The 17222-nt window shown below is 45.1% G+C and overlaps 1 protein-coding gene across 9 annotated transcripts in view; it reads left to right on the top strand.

Annotated features, from left to right (window-relative positions):
- Positions 1–17222, top strand: part of caskin1 (CASK interacting protein 1) — a 383904-nt gene that overhangs the window by 222929 nt on the left and 143753 nt on the right. For all 9 annotated transcript variants that reach the window (XM_078418132.1, XM_078418134.1, XM_078418130.1 and 6 more), the window contains exon 2: positions 7266–7317. In XM_078418132.1, the coding sequence (XP_078274258.1) occupies positions 7266–7317 (52 nt within the window). The remainder of the gene's footprint in view (positions 1–7265; positions 7318–17222) is intronic.

Raw genomic sequence — 17222 nt, 5'->3', positions numbered from 1 at the left:
CACAGACTAGGGACAATTTACAATTTTTACCGAAACCACATTAGCCTACAAACCTGTACGTCTGAAGTGTGGGAGGAAACTGGAGCACCGGGGGAAAATTCACACAGTCACAAGGAGAACGTACAAACTCTGTACGGACAGTGACCGTGGTCAGGATTCAACCAGGGTCTCCGGCGCCATGAGGCAGCAACTCTACCGCTGCGCAACCGTGCTGCACGATTGCTATTCAATACAGCGACTTTTCCGTCACATATACCTGTTCAATCCAGTTATAGACAGACATTGTTGTTGATTCTGCCTCAGTGATTAACTCTGGAAATGAATCCTGCATGAAGAAGATTCTCCTGACCTTTATTCTGATTGTCTCCCACCTTTGCCCTCCTTCAACGTGAACTCTATTTATTGGCAGCGGCTCTTTTCCATCTACCTCAGGACAGCTTATTCACTTTGCTGGTGGAGAATGACTGGGGGGAAATGCTGATGTTCTACAGATTACAGCTCTAATGTCATCCATCCTGTCCCTTCGTGTTACATTCAGTAAAGACCAAGGAGTCCGTGCGTGTGACCAGAAATGCGAAATAGCTTAAATAATCAGCTACCTGAGCAACAAATGCTCGCTCGGCGAGCCTCCCATTGAGCTGTTTTATCCGATCATTGTGGGGGAGTGGCGAGAGGAACGTGACCCCTCACAGCCCAAATAAAAACAAATTGCTGGAAGCACCGCGCTTGTCCTGCAGTTTCCACTGAGGACAGAGAAGTGTTTTTAAGGCGGAGATTGATGGATTCTTGATTTGTACGGGTGTCAGGGGTTATGGGGAGAAAGCAGAGGAATGGGGTTGAGAGGGAAAAATAGATCAGCCATGATTGAATGGCGGAGTAGACTTGATGGGACAAATGGCCTAATTCTGCTCCGAGAACTAAAGAACATGAATTTATGAGAAGGGCTTCTACACTTAGCAATAAGGATCATAATCAAGTATCATGGGTTTACTGTAGTTTAGTTCACTGTCACATGTACCGAGCGAGGTACAGTGAAAAGATTTTGTTGCGTGCTAACCAGTCAGTGGAAAGACAATACATGATTACAATTGAGCCATCACAGTTACTCCAGCACTTTGGATTTTTGTTCCAGATTGCAGCATCTGAGTTCTTTGAGTCTCCTGGGCTCGTAAGTAGCAGGTAACAATGTGCTGCCAAAGTTTAGTGTAGTGTACTTTAGTGTAGTATAGTTTAGTTTAGTTTAGTTTAGTTTAGTTTCGTTTGGTATGGTTTTGATTAATTTAGTTCAGTTCAGTTTTGTTTATAGTGCAAGATGAAGTCGAGTAAAGTCGGATTAAAGATAGTCCCAGGGTTCCCCAAACCTTCACCTCAACCAGCAAGGGCAGCAGGCAGAAAGCTGGGGACACCGCCATCTGCAGCTTCCCCTCCAAGTCCTGCTGTCTTGGGAATATCTTATTGCTTCTGCTCAAGGTCATGGAACTCCCTCCCATCAACTTTGAGTCAAGAGTCAAGAGTGTTTTATTGTGATATGTCCCGAAACGGAACAATGAGATTCTCACTTGCAGCAGATATGTAAACATAGAGTAGAAACAAAGAAATGCAGATGCTAGTTTATACAAAAGATAGGCACAGATTGCTGGAGTAACTCAGCGGGTCTGATGGCATCTCTGGAGAAACAGGTTGGGTGACATTTCGGGTCGGCACCCTTCTTCAGACAACTGTGTAAATATAGTGCTCTGTAAACAACATAAAATAACAACAAGAAAGAAGGTCCATACATATATATAACAAACAAACTATAATAGTACAAAGACAAAATAAGTGTCCCCGAGTCTACGTATTTTGGAGCTTATTTGGAGGTGGTCGTGTTTGATACCTCATAGTTGTAACTGCTCCTGAACCTGGACGTTACTGTTTTCAGGCTCCTATGCCATCTTCTTGATGGCTGGAGTGAAATGAGAATGTGGCCAGGGTGGTGTGGGTCTCTGATGATGCTGGCTGCCTTTTTGAGGCAGTGACTCCTGGAGATCCCCTCGATGGTGGGGAGGTCAGCACCCACCGGGTGGCGCCACCAGCACTGGCTGCCTCGCCAACAGTCTGTCTGGCCTTTCTACTGTTTATTTAATTTTAAGTATGTGTTAAAAGTATGTTTTAGTGTTCCTTGGTTTGTTTTATGTGGGAGGTGGAGGGGGGGGAAGTTGGGGGAAACTTTTTCTCAATCATCTTACCTCGACGGAGATGCGATTTTTCTCCATATCGTATCTCCATCCTCACTGCGGCCTAACATCGAGGAGTTGCCGGCCTTTCCTGGTGATCGACCCGGCGCTTCATGCCATGGGGGTGGCGCGGACTTTAACATCGTCGAGCTGCGATCCCTTTGACGAGGATCGACTGTGGAGAGCTTCACCCGCGGGGCCTGTGGACTTTAACATCGTGAAGCCCGTGGTCTCTGGTAAGAAGAGGCCGACTCGGGAGCTCCATGCCGCGGAGAGTTTAACCGTCCCGACGCGGGAGTTTCAATCATCCCGACGTGAGGGCCTCGGACAGTCGGCAGCGGCGACTGCGGATGGTTCAACAGCCCCGACCGCGGGTGAACAAAGAGGAAGATGTTTGAACTTTATTACCTTCCATCACAGTGAGGAATGGGGAATCCGCTGTGGTGGATGTTTATGTTCAATTTTATTTTATGTGGCTGTGTTGCCTCGGTGTTTTTCACTTAATATGGCTGTATGGTAATTCAAATTTCACTGCACCTTAATTGGTACATGTGACAATAAATTGACCTTGAAATCTTGAAATCTTGATGGACAGGGCAGTCAGTGTCCACCACTTTCATGCAATCGTCTTCGTTCCTGGGCGTCATTACCATCACTTGAAGGACTGCAATGGTTTAAGAGGGTGAATCACCACCACTTCTTCAGGGGCAGTTAGCTATGAGCAATAAATTGTCCAGGGCCTCCTCCACTGTCAGAGTGAGGCCACGTGCAAATTGGAAGAACAGCACCTCATATTTCGCTTGGGCAGCTGACAACCCTGTGCTGCGCTGTTCAATGTTCCATGTAGACCTTTACGTTTGGACCTCAGTTGAACTGAATGGTAATGAAGTCAGCGTGATTAAAGACCCAAGGTTTATATCGCACACTTGAGATTGCTCTTGCAGCTCCACGGTAAATATTTAACAATATTGCAGAAAATTAAAGTCGGAATATTTTGTGCCTTTCTTCACCTCTGTTAACATGAACAGCTACACACTGATCTTGCCAAATCTCCTGGGGGGATGTAACCTTATGGCAGAGTTTTATGTCATCCAAAGCTGCTCTTCCACAGTGATTTAGCAACCGACTTTTCTGAAAGTAGAATGATGATTGGAGCCATAACGGAAATAGGATAAGACACTGAGTTCCCCGTGTCTCTGAGTTCACGGTGGCACAGTGGTAGAGTTGCTGCCTTACAGCGCCAGATTCTCGGGTTCAATCCTGTCTACGGGTGCTGTCTGTACGGAGTTTGTATGTTCTCTGGGTGCTCCGGTTTCCTCCCACATCCCAAGGTCGTGCAAGTTTGTAGGTTAGTTGGCCTCTGTAAATTGTTCCTAGTGTGTAGGGTCGTGCTAGTATACGGGTGATCGCTGGTCGACGTGGCCTCAGTGGGCCGAAGGGCCTGTTTCCATGCTGCCTCTCTGAAACTAAAACTAAAACACTATTTTTTCTCCCCTTTTTCTCCATCCCCTGCTGCCACACCTAACTCCCTACATCATTTTTTTAAGATGGTACAAGCAACTGATAAGATGGCAGAAACAAGGAACTGCAGATGCTGGTTCACAAAAAAAAAGACACAAAGTGCAAGAGTAACAGCAGGTTAGGCAGCATCTCTGGAGAGCATGGATAGATAATGATTCCTCAGAGAGAATCTGGCAAGAGACAGAAATGACTTTTGCTTGATTTGGACCAGAGGGAATGATTAGTCTAAAGTCTAATGGTGCCACACCATTACATGGAAAGCCATGGAGTCATAGAGTGGAAGGAATTGCAGATGCTGGATTACCAAGGAAAGACACAAAGTGCTGGAGTAACTTTGTGTTATGGGTAAAATGGGTCAGGGAGCATCCCTAGAGAACACGAATAATTCTTGCTGGAATTCTTGCTGGAACCAAGACTTTAGACTTTAGAGTTTTTAGACTTTAGAGATACAGTGCGGAAACAGTCCCTTCAGCCTACCAAGTTCGTGCCAACCACCGATCAACCAGCACACTAACCACCGCACACTAGGGACAATTTTTACAACTTACCAAAGCCAATTAACCTATAAACCTGTACTTCTTTAGAGTGTAGGAGGAAACCAGAGCACCCAGAGTTGTCACAGGGAGAATATACAAACTCCGCACAGACAGCACCCGTACTCAAGATCGAACCCGGGTCTCTGGCTCTGTGTAGGCTGTGAAAATGGGATAACATAGAACTAGTGTGAACGGGTGATCAATGGTTGGCGTGCACTCGGTGGGCTAAAGGGCCTGTTTCCGCGCTGCATCTCTGAACTGAACTAAACTAAACCGTGACAAAGTGAGTGGCTAATTTCAACCGTGCCACTGGGGGGAAGCACTGAGCCTGATCCATGGACATGGGCTATTCAACGGCACTCCAAGCCTGATTAAGCGACTTGTTATCAGAACAGCGTGGTTAGGGCAACTAGACATTCCAATAATCATTTATCCCAGATTTTCACCACAGTATACATTCACTTAGTAGAGTGAAATATATGTGTGTTTGCAGGATATTAGTACATTAAGGAGTGTGCATATGATATACTCTCTCTACCCCAACAGTCAGGTGAGGCAGAGGTTCACTTGCACCTCTCCATTCTCATCTACTGTATCCACTGTTCTTGGGCAAGGCCAAGCGCAGACTAGGCGATCGCCCTGTTCAACACCTGCCTTGGCCTACGCGATCTCCCGGTTGCCAAACATTTTAACTCCCCCTCCCATTTCAATCCTGACCTTTCTGTCCTAGGCCTCCTCCACTGTCAGAGTGAGGCCAGACGCTAATTGGAGAAACAGCACCTCTAATTTTGCTTGAGCAGCTTACGGTATGAATATTAATCTCTCTAGTTTCCAGTAACCCTTGCATTCCCTCTCTGCCCCTCCCTCACCCTAGTCGTCCTGCCAGTTCCACTGTTCGCATCCATATATATATACCTTCATTATCACCTCTTCCGCAGCCAACAATGGACCATTGTGGGCTCCACCTTTCCTTGGCCATCGGTGCCGGCTCTGGTTTGTTTGGAACCTTTTCATATCTCTGGTTTCCCTCTCCCCTGACTCTCAGTCCGAAGAAGGGTTTCGACCAGAAACGTCGCTTATTCCTTTTTCTCAGAGATGCTACCTGACCCATTGAGTTACTGCAGCATTTTTGTGTTGTCTGCTGATGTTTGTGAGGGCAGATAGGTCCAACTCTTGCCTGGGAGCGTGGAACGCCGGGCCCTTTAAATGCTGAATTATTACAGAAGCCCGGGAACCAGAGTCTGGAACGTGTGTATCCGGCTTTTCCAGACCGATGACAGAAGGCATTAGCGATGGATTCGGATGCTGGTTCAACAGGGATTTATCAAACCCAGTGCCAGCAGCCAGTTGAGCAAAGCCACCATCATATTACCCCGTGCCAAATGATGAATGAACGCTTGGAATTAAATGATTCGTTTGCGGATGTGAGTGTCAGCGGAAGGCTGGCATTTATTTACTCATTCCTTGTGCCCTCTAAACTCATTTGCATTGCGGCCTGCTGTGTATGTGTAGCGTGGAGTCTTCTTGCTGAACCGTTGATGGCAATTTCGATACAGCTGTAGAGTTAACTCATTGCAAAAGGCAGCACAGTGTCATCTGGAGATACACTTAGCACAACCAGAAAGGCCAAGAAGATTTTATTCCTGAAAGAACATTAATAAATCTATCGGACTTTCTGGCAATCAGACGCCTTCATCCTGACCGAAGATTATTATTTCAGATCTCTTTTAATAAATCTGAATTCATATTCACAAGCTGCTGCTAGTTCAGTTTACTTTAGTTTGGCTTATTATTATCGCATGTGCCCAGGTACGGTGAAAAGCTTTTTATTGTGTGCTATCAGTTAGCGAAAAGACTAGACACGATCACAATCAAGCCGTCCGCAGGGTACAGATTTTATTTTGACTACCACAGGAATGCAAGTGTCTGTAGATTATATTGATGAGAACATGGGACAGTTCAGTATAAGCACAGGCCCTTCGACCCGCAATGTCTGTGCTGAACATGATGCCTAGACCAACTCAACATAATCCATAAAACGTGGTGACTCCTGTGTACTGCCTCAGTATAATTTACTATTCTTACACTCTTGTACTTGGCTATGATTGTATTCATGTATGGTAAGATTTTAATAATTGTATTCAAAAAATAAATTTAGCTGTGCTGAGGTACATGTGACCACAAAGTACAATTGAACCAATGAACCGAGAACCCTTCATTCCCTGCATATCTATATGCCTATCTACAAAATTCCTTAAATACCACCATCATTTCTGCCTCCACCACCACCCCTGGCAGCGTGTCCAGGCGTCCACCACCCTCTGTTTAAACGTCTTGCCTCACACGTCTCACCTTAAAACCAGCATTTAATATTCCCATCCTGGAAAAAAGGTCCATGCTATCCATGGCTCTATTCATTCTATATATTTCTATCAGGTCTCTCCTCAAACTCCACCGTTTAAGAGAAAACAACCCAAGTCTGAACTTTGCCCCTCTCTAGCATCAAAGTTATGCCCTCTGCTATTCGATTTTTTTTTGCATCCTTGGACAAATGTTCTTAGGAATATACTTGGGGAAAAAAAAGTTGACAAAGTCTGGGGTAAATGCAGAGAGATTGGGACAAATTAATTATTCTTTCGAAAGGAGATGAGGAGGAATTTATTTAGACAGAGGGTGGTGAATCTGTGGAATTCATTGCCACAGACGGCTGTGGAGACCAAGTCATTGGGTATGTTTAAAGCGCAGATTGACAGATTCTATATTAGTAAAGGGTCAGGGGTTATGGGGTGAAGGCAGGAGAATGGGGTTGAGAGGGATAGATAGTTCAGCCATGATTGAATGGTGTAGTAGATCTGATGGGCTGAAAGGCCTAAGTCTGGTCCTATGACTTATGAACATGAAATGATTGATGCTACAGATCAAATGGCCTGCATTTTTTAAGGTGACATTTTCTAAATTGACACAGACATATTTTTTGTTCTTTGTTTTTCAGAGCTTCTAGGATCTGCAAAGAGAGTGAACGTGAACTACCAAGACCTAGATGGGTAAGTGCATCCATCAGTAAACTCTCTGAGCATTTCAGACTCAGGGCACTGCGTGAATAAAATCTAAAACCGTCGCTTGAGCCAGAACTAATCAGAGAACAATTTGAGACTTGGGAATTAGATTTATTGGAACGTTTTAAGTGTGACTGTCATACTTAATCGGACATTCCGCATTTTCAACACTTCACTGCTGCAACAAGGTTGTACCCTGAATTTGTTTCACACTGCAAAGTCTTCACGGGGATGAATGTGTCAAATCATGTATATTATTATGAATACAGAAAGCCTGAAGATATGACATAGTTTAGTTTAGAGATACAGCGCGGAAACAGGCCCTTTTGGCCCACCGGGTCCGCACCGACCAGCGATCCCCGCACATTAACACTATCCTATACCCACTAGGGACAATTTTTACATTTGCCAAGTCAATTAACCGACATACCTGCACGTCTTTGGAGTGTGGGAGGAAACCGAAGATCTCGGAGAAAACCCACGCAGGTCACGGGGAGAACGTACAAACTCCGTACAGACAGCGCCCGCAGACGGGATCGAACCCGGGTGACCGGTGCTCAATCGCTGTAAGGCAGCAACTCTACCGCTGCGCCACCGTGCCGCCTGTACTGGCAAACCAACCTCCCTTCCATCGACTCCATCTGCAAGGCCACCAGCATAATCAAGGACCAGTCTCACCCCGGTCACTCCCTCCTCCCCTCTCGCATCGGGCAAGAGGTACAGAGGTTTGAAAGCGCATACCTCCAGATTCAGGAACAGTTTTTTCCCAGCTGTTATCAAGCAACTGAACGGTCTTCTCATCAGCTAGTGTGCGGTCCTGACCTTCCATCTCCCTCATTGGAGGCTTTAGTGATACGGTGTGAAACAGGCCCTTCGGCCCACTGAGTCCACGCCGACCAGCGATCACCCTGTACACTAGCACTATCCGACACACGAGGGATCATTTACAATTTACAGAAGCCAACTAACTTACAAGCCGGTATGTCTTTGGAGTGTGCGAGGAAACCGGAGCACCCGGAGAAAACCGAGGAGGTCACAGGGAGCACGTGCAAACTCCGTACAGACAGCACCTGTAGTTGTTCGAACCCGCGTCACTGGTGCTTTAAGGCAGCAACTCTACCACTGCGTTATTCGGACTTTATCGGACTTCAATGTTATATCTTTGCACTAAATGTTGTAATCTTTGCACCGTGGACGGCTTGATTGTATCCATGTGTAGTCTATTATTTGAGTGGATAGCACGTAAAAAGTTTTCCATTGTATCTCCATACACGTGACAATAAAAAACTAAACTAAACTAAACTAAATATAATTGGAACGGTCAACTAATGACCTGGGATTTGCAGTCAACAACAAATCAATGGCTGTTAATCCAGAAGAGAACAGTCCCACAAGGACCTAGTGATCCTATTGTGCAGGTTTCTTTGTGCCTTCCTCATGCTCTCAGTCATCAATTCAACAGGATCCCAGGCACCCAGTCATCACCTCATTGAACTGATTGAATGGTCAATCATGTCAGACTCTCACAGACATCAAAGCAGGAAGAAAATGGCACTTTCTTTTAAGCTTACATTCCAAACACCTTTGAGAGTATGAAACGAATTTTGGAACATGTGCATGAGATCTATCTAGGTGGTTATTTATTCACAAAATGCTGGAGTAACTCAGCGGGTCAGGCAGCATCTCAGGAGAGAAGGAATGGGTGACGTTTCGGGTCGAGACCCTTCTTCAAACTGATGTCAGGGGGGCGGGACAAAGGAAGGATATAGGTGGAAACAGGAAGACAGTGGGAGATCTGGGAAGGGGGAAGGGAAGAGAGGGACAGAGGAACTATCTAAAGTTGGAGAAGTCAATGTTCATACCGCTAGGCTGCAAGCTGCCCAGGTGAAATATGAGGTGCTGTTCCTCCAATTTCCAGTGGGCCTCACTATGGCACTGGAGGAGGCCCAAGACAGAAAGGTCAGACTGGGAGTGGGAGGGGGAGTTGAAGTGCTCAGCCACAGGGAGATCAGGTTGGTTAAGGCGGACTGACATATCATATCATATGGTTTTCAGAATTTCAAATATTTCATTGTTGAACATTTTAAGATATTTGTCTGGTGAAATTACAATCTAAATCTACAACATTAGACACAAGGAACTGCAGAGGCTAGTTTACCCAAAAAAAAGACATACAGAGTGTTGGAGTAACTCAGCGTGTCAGGAAGCATCTCTGAAGAACGTGGACAGGCGATATTTTGAAACTTTGAAATTTTGCTTCTCTATAAAATAAGTTGTTTTGTGGGATCTGGGAGTTTGCCCAGTTTACCGAGCTTTTAAAAGAAGCATCTGAAGAAGGGTCTCGACCTGAAACGTCACCTATTCCTTTTCTCCAGAGATGCTGTCTGACCCGCTGAGTGACTCCAGCTTTTTGTGTCTTTTTTCCATGTTTTTTTAAATTCCATTTCTTGAATTAAATTCCATAGCTGCCATGATCTGGTCTGGTGTGTCAGTATGGATATTGGGTTATTATTGTCACGGGTACTGAGATACAGTGAAAAGCCTTCATTTGCGTTCAATCTAACATGATACATGAGCACAATCAAGCCATGCACAAAACAGATAGAGCAAAGAGAAAAATACCAGAGTGCAGAATATAGTTTCTCAGCATTATAACATACAATTCCAGAAAATAGTCCAATGTCAATAGACAATAGGTGCAGGAGTAGGCCATTCGGCCCTTCAAGCCAGCACCACCATTCAATGTGATCATGGCTGATCATTCTCAATCAGTACCCCGTTTCTGCCTTCTCCCCATACTCCCTGACTCCGCTATCCTTAAGAGCTCTATATAGCTCTCTCTTGAATGCATTCAGAGAACTGGCCTCCACTGCCTTCTGAGGCAGAGAATTCCACAGATTTACAACTCTCTGACTGAAAAAGTTTTTCCTCATCTCCGTTCTAAATGGCCTAATTCTTAAACTGTGGCCCCTGGTTCTGGACTCCCCCAACATTGGGAACATGTTTCCTGCCTCTAACGTGTCCAACCCCTTAATAATCTTATAAGATAAGATCCGATAAGATCCCCTCTCATCCTTCTAAATTCCAGTGTCCTCAATGTAGATTAGAAAATCAGGGCTGTACTCTATTATAACATAGAAGAAAGAACAGTACTGCACAGGAATAGGCCCTTTGGCCCACAATGTTTGTGTCGAACATGATGCCTGATGATTATGATTAACCTGATCTCATCTGCCTGTACATTGTCCATATACCTCCATTCCCTGCATATCCATGTGCCTATCCTATCAACAACTAAAGAGCAGTCCTGAGCTACTATCGACCTCCTTGGCACGCTTGGACTATCTTTAATCAGACTTTGCTGGACTTTATCTTGCACTAAACATTATTCCCTTTACCGTGTATCTCTACATTGTGGACAGCTCGATTGTAATCATGTATCGTCTTCCCGCTGACTGGTTAGCGCGCAACTGGAAGCTTTTCACTGCACCTCGGTACACGTGACAATAAACTAAGCTAAACTAAACTGAACTGAACTATCTAAAAACCTCTTAAATGCCACTATTGTATCCACCTCCACCACCACCATCCCAGGCAGTGGGTTCCAGGCACCCACCACTCTCGGTGTAAAAAACCTGCCCCACACATCTCCCTTAGACTTTCCCCATCTCACCTTATAGCTATGCCCTCTAGTGTTGGACGTTTCCACTCAAGCAAAAAGGTTCTGACTGTCTACCCTATCTAGGCCTCTCATAATTTTATATACTTTTATCTAGTCTCACCTCGACCTCCGTTATTCCAGAGAAGGACGGTTCAGAGGTCAATAATCTTAATAACGTATAAGATTATTAAGGGGTTGGACACGTTAGAGGCAGGAAACATGTTCCCAATGTTGGGGGAGTCCAGAACAAGGGGCCACAGTTTAAGAATAAGGGGTAGGCCATTTAGAACGGAGATGAGGAAAAGCTTTTTCAGTCAAAGAGTTGTGAATCTTTGGAATTCTCTGCCTCAGAAGGCAGTGGAGGCCAATTCTCTGAATGCATTCAAGAGAGAGCTAGATAGAGCTCTTAAGGATAGCGTAGTCAGGGGGTATGGGGAGAAGGCAGGAACGGGGTACTGATTGAGAATGATCAGCCATGATCACATTGAATGGCGGTGCTGGCTCGAAGGGCCGAATGGCCTCCTCCTGCACCTATTGTCTATTGTCTATTGACTAGTCCACTGATCTGACAACTACGCCACCACAGTACCATCTGAATTAATATCCTTTTATCTGCCTCAATGATAACACTCTCTAGAATTGCCTTTGGCCAATTTTGCTGCTTTAAAGATGTGCTGTAAGTGAGGGCCATTAAGTGGCTTGTTGGCTCAGTTCAAAAGGTCACACCCTTTACATGAAGCACAGCTTCCTTCTCTAAGTGATGGTAACGAATTACATTTGCAATAATTTCATCGTCACCACTGCTCACAGGAGCCAGACTTATTGAATAAACTGAACTTTAATTTCCCAGCTGCCATCTGAGCTCACATGGTATTTAGGGCAGCACGGTGGCGCAGCGGTAGAGCTGCTGCCTTACAGCACCAGAGACCCAGGTTTGATCCCGATTATGAGTCCCATCTGTACAGAGTTTGCACGTTCTCCCACGTGGGTTTTCTCCGGGTGCTCCGGTTTCTTCCCACATCCCAGGTTCTTAGGTTAATCAGCCTCTGTAAATTGCCTCTAGTGTGTCGGGAGTGGATGGGAAAGTGGGAGCGGATGATTATTGGTCGGCACAGCATGGACCATTTGGTCCTTTGTACCTGAACTGGTTCTTTGAGGAGGTTTGTGGATATGGAGAAGATGTTTCCAGCAGTGGGAGAGTCTAGGACCAGAGGGCATAGCCTCAGATTAAAAGGACATACCTTTAGAAAGGAGATGAGGAGGAATTTCTTTAGTCAGAGGCTGTTGAATCTGTGAAATTCAAAGTGCAACTTACAGACAGCTGTGGAGGACAGGTGAATGGGTATTTTTAAGGTAGAGATTGACAGATTCTTGATTTGTACAGGTGTCAGGGGTTATGGGACAAAGGCAGGACAATGGGGTTAGGAGGGAGAGATTGATCAGCCATGATTGAATGGTGGAGTAGGCTGAATGGGCCAAATGGCCTAATTCAATATGAACGTATAAATATGAATAGCACAAAAAACAAAATGTTTCGTTGTATCTCGGTACAAATGACAGTAATAACCAAAACCAATACTTCCTCTCAGAAATCTAGCAAATTTGTTGAAAATTATTTTCTCTCCATAAAATCACATTGGTTCTGTTTGATTGCCTTCTAATTTTCAAGATATCTTGTTATTATCTCCATCGTAACAGATACCAGCTGTTTCCCAATGACAGATGTTCAGCTAACTGGCCTTTCATATCCTGTTTGGTTTCGTTTAGTTTAGTTTAGAGATACAGCGCGGAAACAGGCCCTTCGGCCCACCGGGCCCACGCTGACCAGCGATCCCCGCACATTAACACTATCCTACACCCACTAGGGACAATTTTTACATTAACCAAGCCAATTCACCTCCAAACCTGTAGGTCTTTGGAGTGTGAGAGGAAACCGAAGATCTCGGAGAATACCCACGCAGGTCAGCATTACATTTGCGGCTTTCCAATAGTCTGGAACCACTCCAAGTTGGCACAGTGGCGCGGCTGGTGGAACTGCGGCCTCACAGCACCAGAGACCCGGGTTTGATCCTGATCTCGGTTGCTGTCCGTGTGGAGATTCCACGTTCTCCCTGTGACCGCGTGGGCTTCCTCCATGTGCTCGGTCTCCTCCCATCTACCAAAGGGTTTGTAGATTAATTGGCCTCTGTAAATTGCCCCTAGTGTATACGGAGTGGAAAGTCGGATAACATGGAACTAACGTGAACGGTGAAGGACAGTCAGAGTGGATTCGGTGGGCTGAAGGGCCTGATTCCATGCTCTATCTCTAAACTAAACTAGACAAAGGGAAGACACAAAATGCTGGAGTAACTCAGATGGTCAGCCGGCATCTTTGGAGAACATGGATAGGTGACGTTTCGGGTCGGGACCCTCGTTCATACTAATAAATCTTCTCTGCACTCTTTCCAGTTTGTTTTATCAGCCTGAAGAAGGGTCCCGGCTCAAAACATCACCTGTCCATGTCCTCCAGAGATAATGCCTGACCCGCTCAGTTACTCCTGGATTTTGTGTCTTTCTTTGGTAAACCAGCATCTGCGGTTTCTTGTTATTACTAAATACAGGGAACTTTGGTGGATTATAAGCATCATATTCACCAACTCTGTCATCACTTATTGTAGTTCCACCTCACCTCACTCGTCAGTTGTCCACTATAATGTTAAGTCTTGCATGTTCAATAAATTCACAATAGGATTGGACCAATTCGAGAGATTGTTAATCTTCTAGTGGCTGGTACCCAACAGTGGATGATATATATCTGCCTCCATCACCAGCCCATTAGATGGGAATTTCTTCCATTAGTGTACTTTTATCAGCTTGTTTAAACGTTGTGGTCGTTGGGGAAGCTCTTTTCTTCCATCGGTTGCTTGTACACCTTAGCATGTGGTAAAATAAAATCTGCACTTAAGCTTGAATTGTTTTTTTCAAGAGGGCCATTGGTACCCTCAAGATGGGTAGTTCCCTAATGCTAGGCAGACAACTTCAACACTTCACCACTTCGTTTTAGTTTTTTAGTTTTTTAGTTTAGAGATACAGCGTGGAAACAGGCCCGGCGGCCCTCTTAGTCCGCGTCGACCAGTGATCAACTGTACACTAGTTCTATCCTGCACACACTAAGGTCAATTTACAGAAGCCAATTCACCTACAAACCTGTTCATCTTCAGAATGTGGGAAGAAACCAAACCCCCAGAGAAATCCCATGCAGTCACAGGGAGAACATACACACTCCCAGCACCCATAGTCCGGATCGAACCCGGGTCTCTGGCGCTGAGAGACAGCAACTCTACTGCTGTGCCACTGTGCCGCCAGGAAATAATCAGAAGTATCTTCCTGAGAAATTATTCCAATTTATTAAACCTCTTTGGATCCAAGGTTCCTCTTTTAATAAAGACGTTGAGTTGGTTGATTCTCTCTACACTTGATGACAATCCAGGGACATTAAGCTTTAAGAATGAGTGATTCCTGAGAATAGGGTTTACCACAGCAACACACCCACGCCAATCAAGAATCTGTCAATCTCCCCCTTAACATATCCATTGGCTTGTCCTCCGCAGCCGTCTGCAGCAACAATTTCCACAGATTCACCACCCTCTGACCTAAGAAATTCCTCCTCATCTCCTTTCTAAAGGAACGTCCTTTTATTCTGAGGCCGTGGCCTCTGGTCCTTGACTCTCCCACCAGTGGAAACATCCTCTCCACGTCCACTCTATACAGGCCTCATTCATCAGACTTCATTTCTGAAGTATATTTCGGCAGATCCATCGAATCAACAGCCTGTGTCACTGTCAGTACAGGTTGGTAGATCCAATATTCAGATGAAATAATCTCCCAGCTAGTTCCTCTGGCACATTAAAAAATAAGTCATAAATGTCACAAATCAACATGCCATTATCTGCAATTAGCCTGTTCGCAATGTACCCACTCAATGTAAATGCAATTAGAGCCTAATTGAAGAACCCTGTTTTTCCAATATTGGTTAAAGCATCAGGTCTAATTGTGTTTACTAGAATTTATTAACATGCGTCTTCTTAACTGACATGGATTAATTTGGGAAAGAATGTTAAAGAGGTTAGATGTGAGGAACATTGAGTGCACTGTTTTGCAAATTAAAACCATGTTCCTGTTTTAATCTTTTTTTCCCAATTACATTTTTCCACCAATGTCTTTCTTTTGGTTCAGTTCTTCTTTCTTTCAGAAATTTCACATGTCATTCATGTATAATTTGTGTATAAAGTATTTTTGTGCGCTTGTCTGAGTCTCTTTGCCCCCTGATCTCGGCTGATCCCATTTGCCTGCTTTGGCCCATAACCCTCGAATGTTCTTGGGACATCAAACAAATTCATCAAAGCTAATTCCAGGAGAACAATGAGGAGAGAACATGAGGCCATGCCTTAGATGTTGCTGCAAGCAAGATTTAAATTGTACTTTTACCTCACCGTACTTGCGCATATGGCAATAAACTCAAATTGACTTGATTTGTTAACACAGATATGTGGTGATGTTAGTATCCTGAGCCCTAGAATAAAATATCTGGGAAACATCTGTTCAAATCCCATCCCAGATACAGAGGAATCAAAATTTAGGTCATTAACTAATTTGGGATTAAAGTTGATCTTTAATAGTGGCCATTACTTGTCTTCTGATGTTCTAGCGGTAAGTACATTTCCAGGAAAGGGTGCAGGAACGATTTATGAGGATGTTGCCAGGACTCGAGGGCCTGAGCTAAAGGGAGAGGTTGAGCAGACTGGGACTCTATTCCTCAGAGCACAGGAGTGTAAGGGGTGATCTTCTGGAGATGTACAAAATCATGAGGGGAATAGGTAGGGTAAATGCACAGAATTTCTTGTCCAGGGTAGAGGAATCGAGAACCAGCGGACATAGGTTTAAGGTGAGGGAGGGAAAGATTTAAGAGGAACCTGAGGGGTAACGTTTTCACGCAAAGGATGGTAGGTGTATGGAATAAGCTGCCGGATGGAGGTAATTGAGGCAAGGTACCATCGCAACGTTTAACAGTTAGACAGGTGCATGGATAGGACAGGTTTAGAGCGATATGGGCCGAACACAGGCAGGTGGGACTAGTGTAGATGGGACATGCTGGCCGAAGGGCCTGTTTCCACACTGTATGATGCTATGACTCTAAGTATCTAATGGTACTTCCCTCTGTGATGAAAATCCTATTAGTCCGAGTCCAGAGCTCAAAAATCTAGGCTAATGATGCTTGTTTAGCACAAAGTTGGTATTGGCTTTGTTCAGATGGGATATTAAAACAAGCCCCACCTCCTCTCCTCATTGTTGCCATTGAACTCTCTTTGATGTTAGTTTGATATCCTTTGCCGCTGGTGATGTTGACCGTGAGGAGTGGGTCGGGAGGAGACGGACCGGGACACACTGTATGATGCTATGACTCTAAGTATCTAAGTTTACTCTAAGTATAATCAAGGTCGGCAGCAGGAGGCGCACCTGGGACACAACTCAGCTGCCTGGTAGCATCCCCGCGGAACATGGATGGTGCCCCAAGAGTGGTCCCGACCTGAAACTTTGCCTGTCCATGTCCTCCACAGATGCTGGCAGACCTGCTGAGATACTCCAGCACTATTTTTGTTTTAACTGAACAGTGCAGACCTGGATGAGGTTTAGGTCTTCCTGCATACAGACAAGGTTTTTGAATCGGGAGCCTTGTTCAGACTGAAGAAGGGTCCCGACCTGAAACATCGTCTGTCCAATCCCTCCCTGGTTACTGCCTGATCCTCTGAGTTACTCCAGCACTTGGTGCTTTGTGGACTACCTGCAATGGAGTGAGGCCAATGTTGGTGGGTCTACTTTAACAGTTGTTAATAGTCTTTTCCCTTTACTTTACTGCTTTGCAAATCAATGATTTTGTCTTGGATTGGGATATGAAAAGCAAAAGCGGAGATGCTGGGAATCCTATATTAAAACAGAATTGTTGGAAACACAGCCTTTGAGCCGTGGAGCGGCCCAGTGGCACAGCGGCAGAGTTTCTGCCTCACAGCACCAGAGACCCACGTTCGATCCTGACTACGGGTGCTGTCAGTATGAAGTTTGTACATTCATCCCAAGACCTGCGTAGCTTTTCATTGGGGGCTCCGGTTTCCTCCCACATTCCAAAGACGTGCAGGTTTGTAATTGGTTTCGGTAAATTCCCCCTAGCATTTAGGATAGTACAAGTTTAGGGGTG

Source organism: Rhinoraja longicauda, chromosome 21 (assembly GCF_053455715.1).
Source record: "Rhinoraja longicauda isolate Sanriku21f chromosome 21, sRhiLon1.1, whole genome shotgun sequence".
NCBI classification, from domain to species: Eukaryota; Metazoa; Chordata; class Chondrichthyes; order Rajiformes; family Arhynchobatidae; genus Rhinoraja; species Rhinoraja longicauda.
The sequence above is the reverse complement of the archived record's forward strand: the minus strand, read 5'-3'. Positions and strand labels throughout refer to the sequence as shown.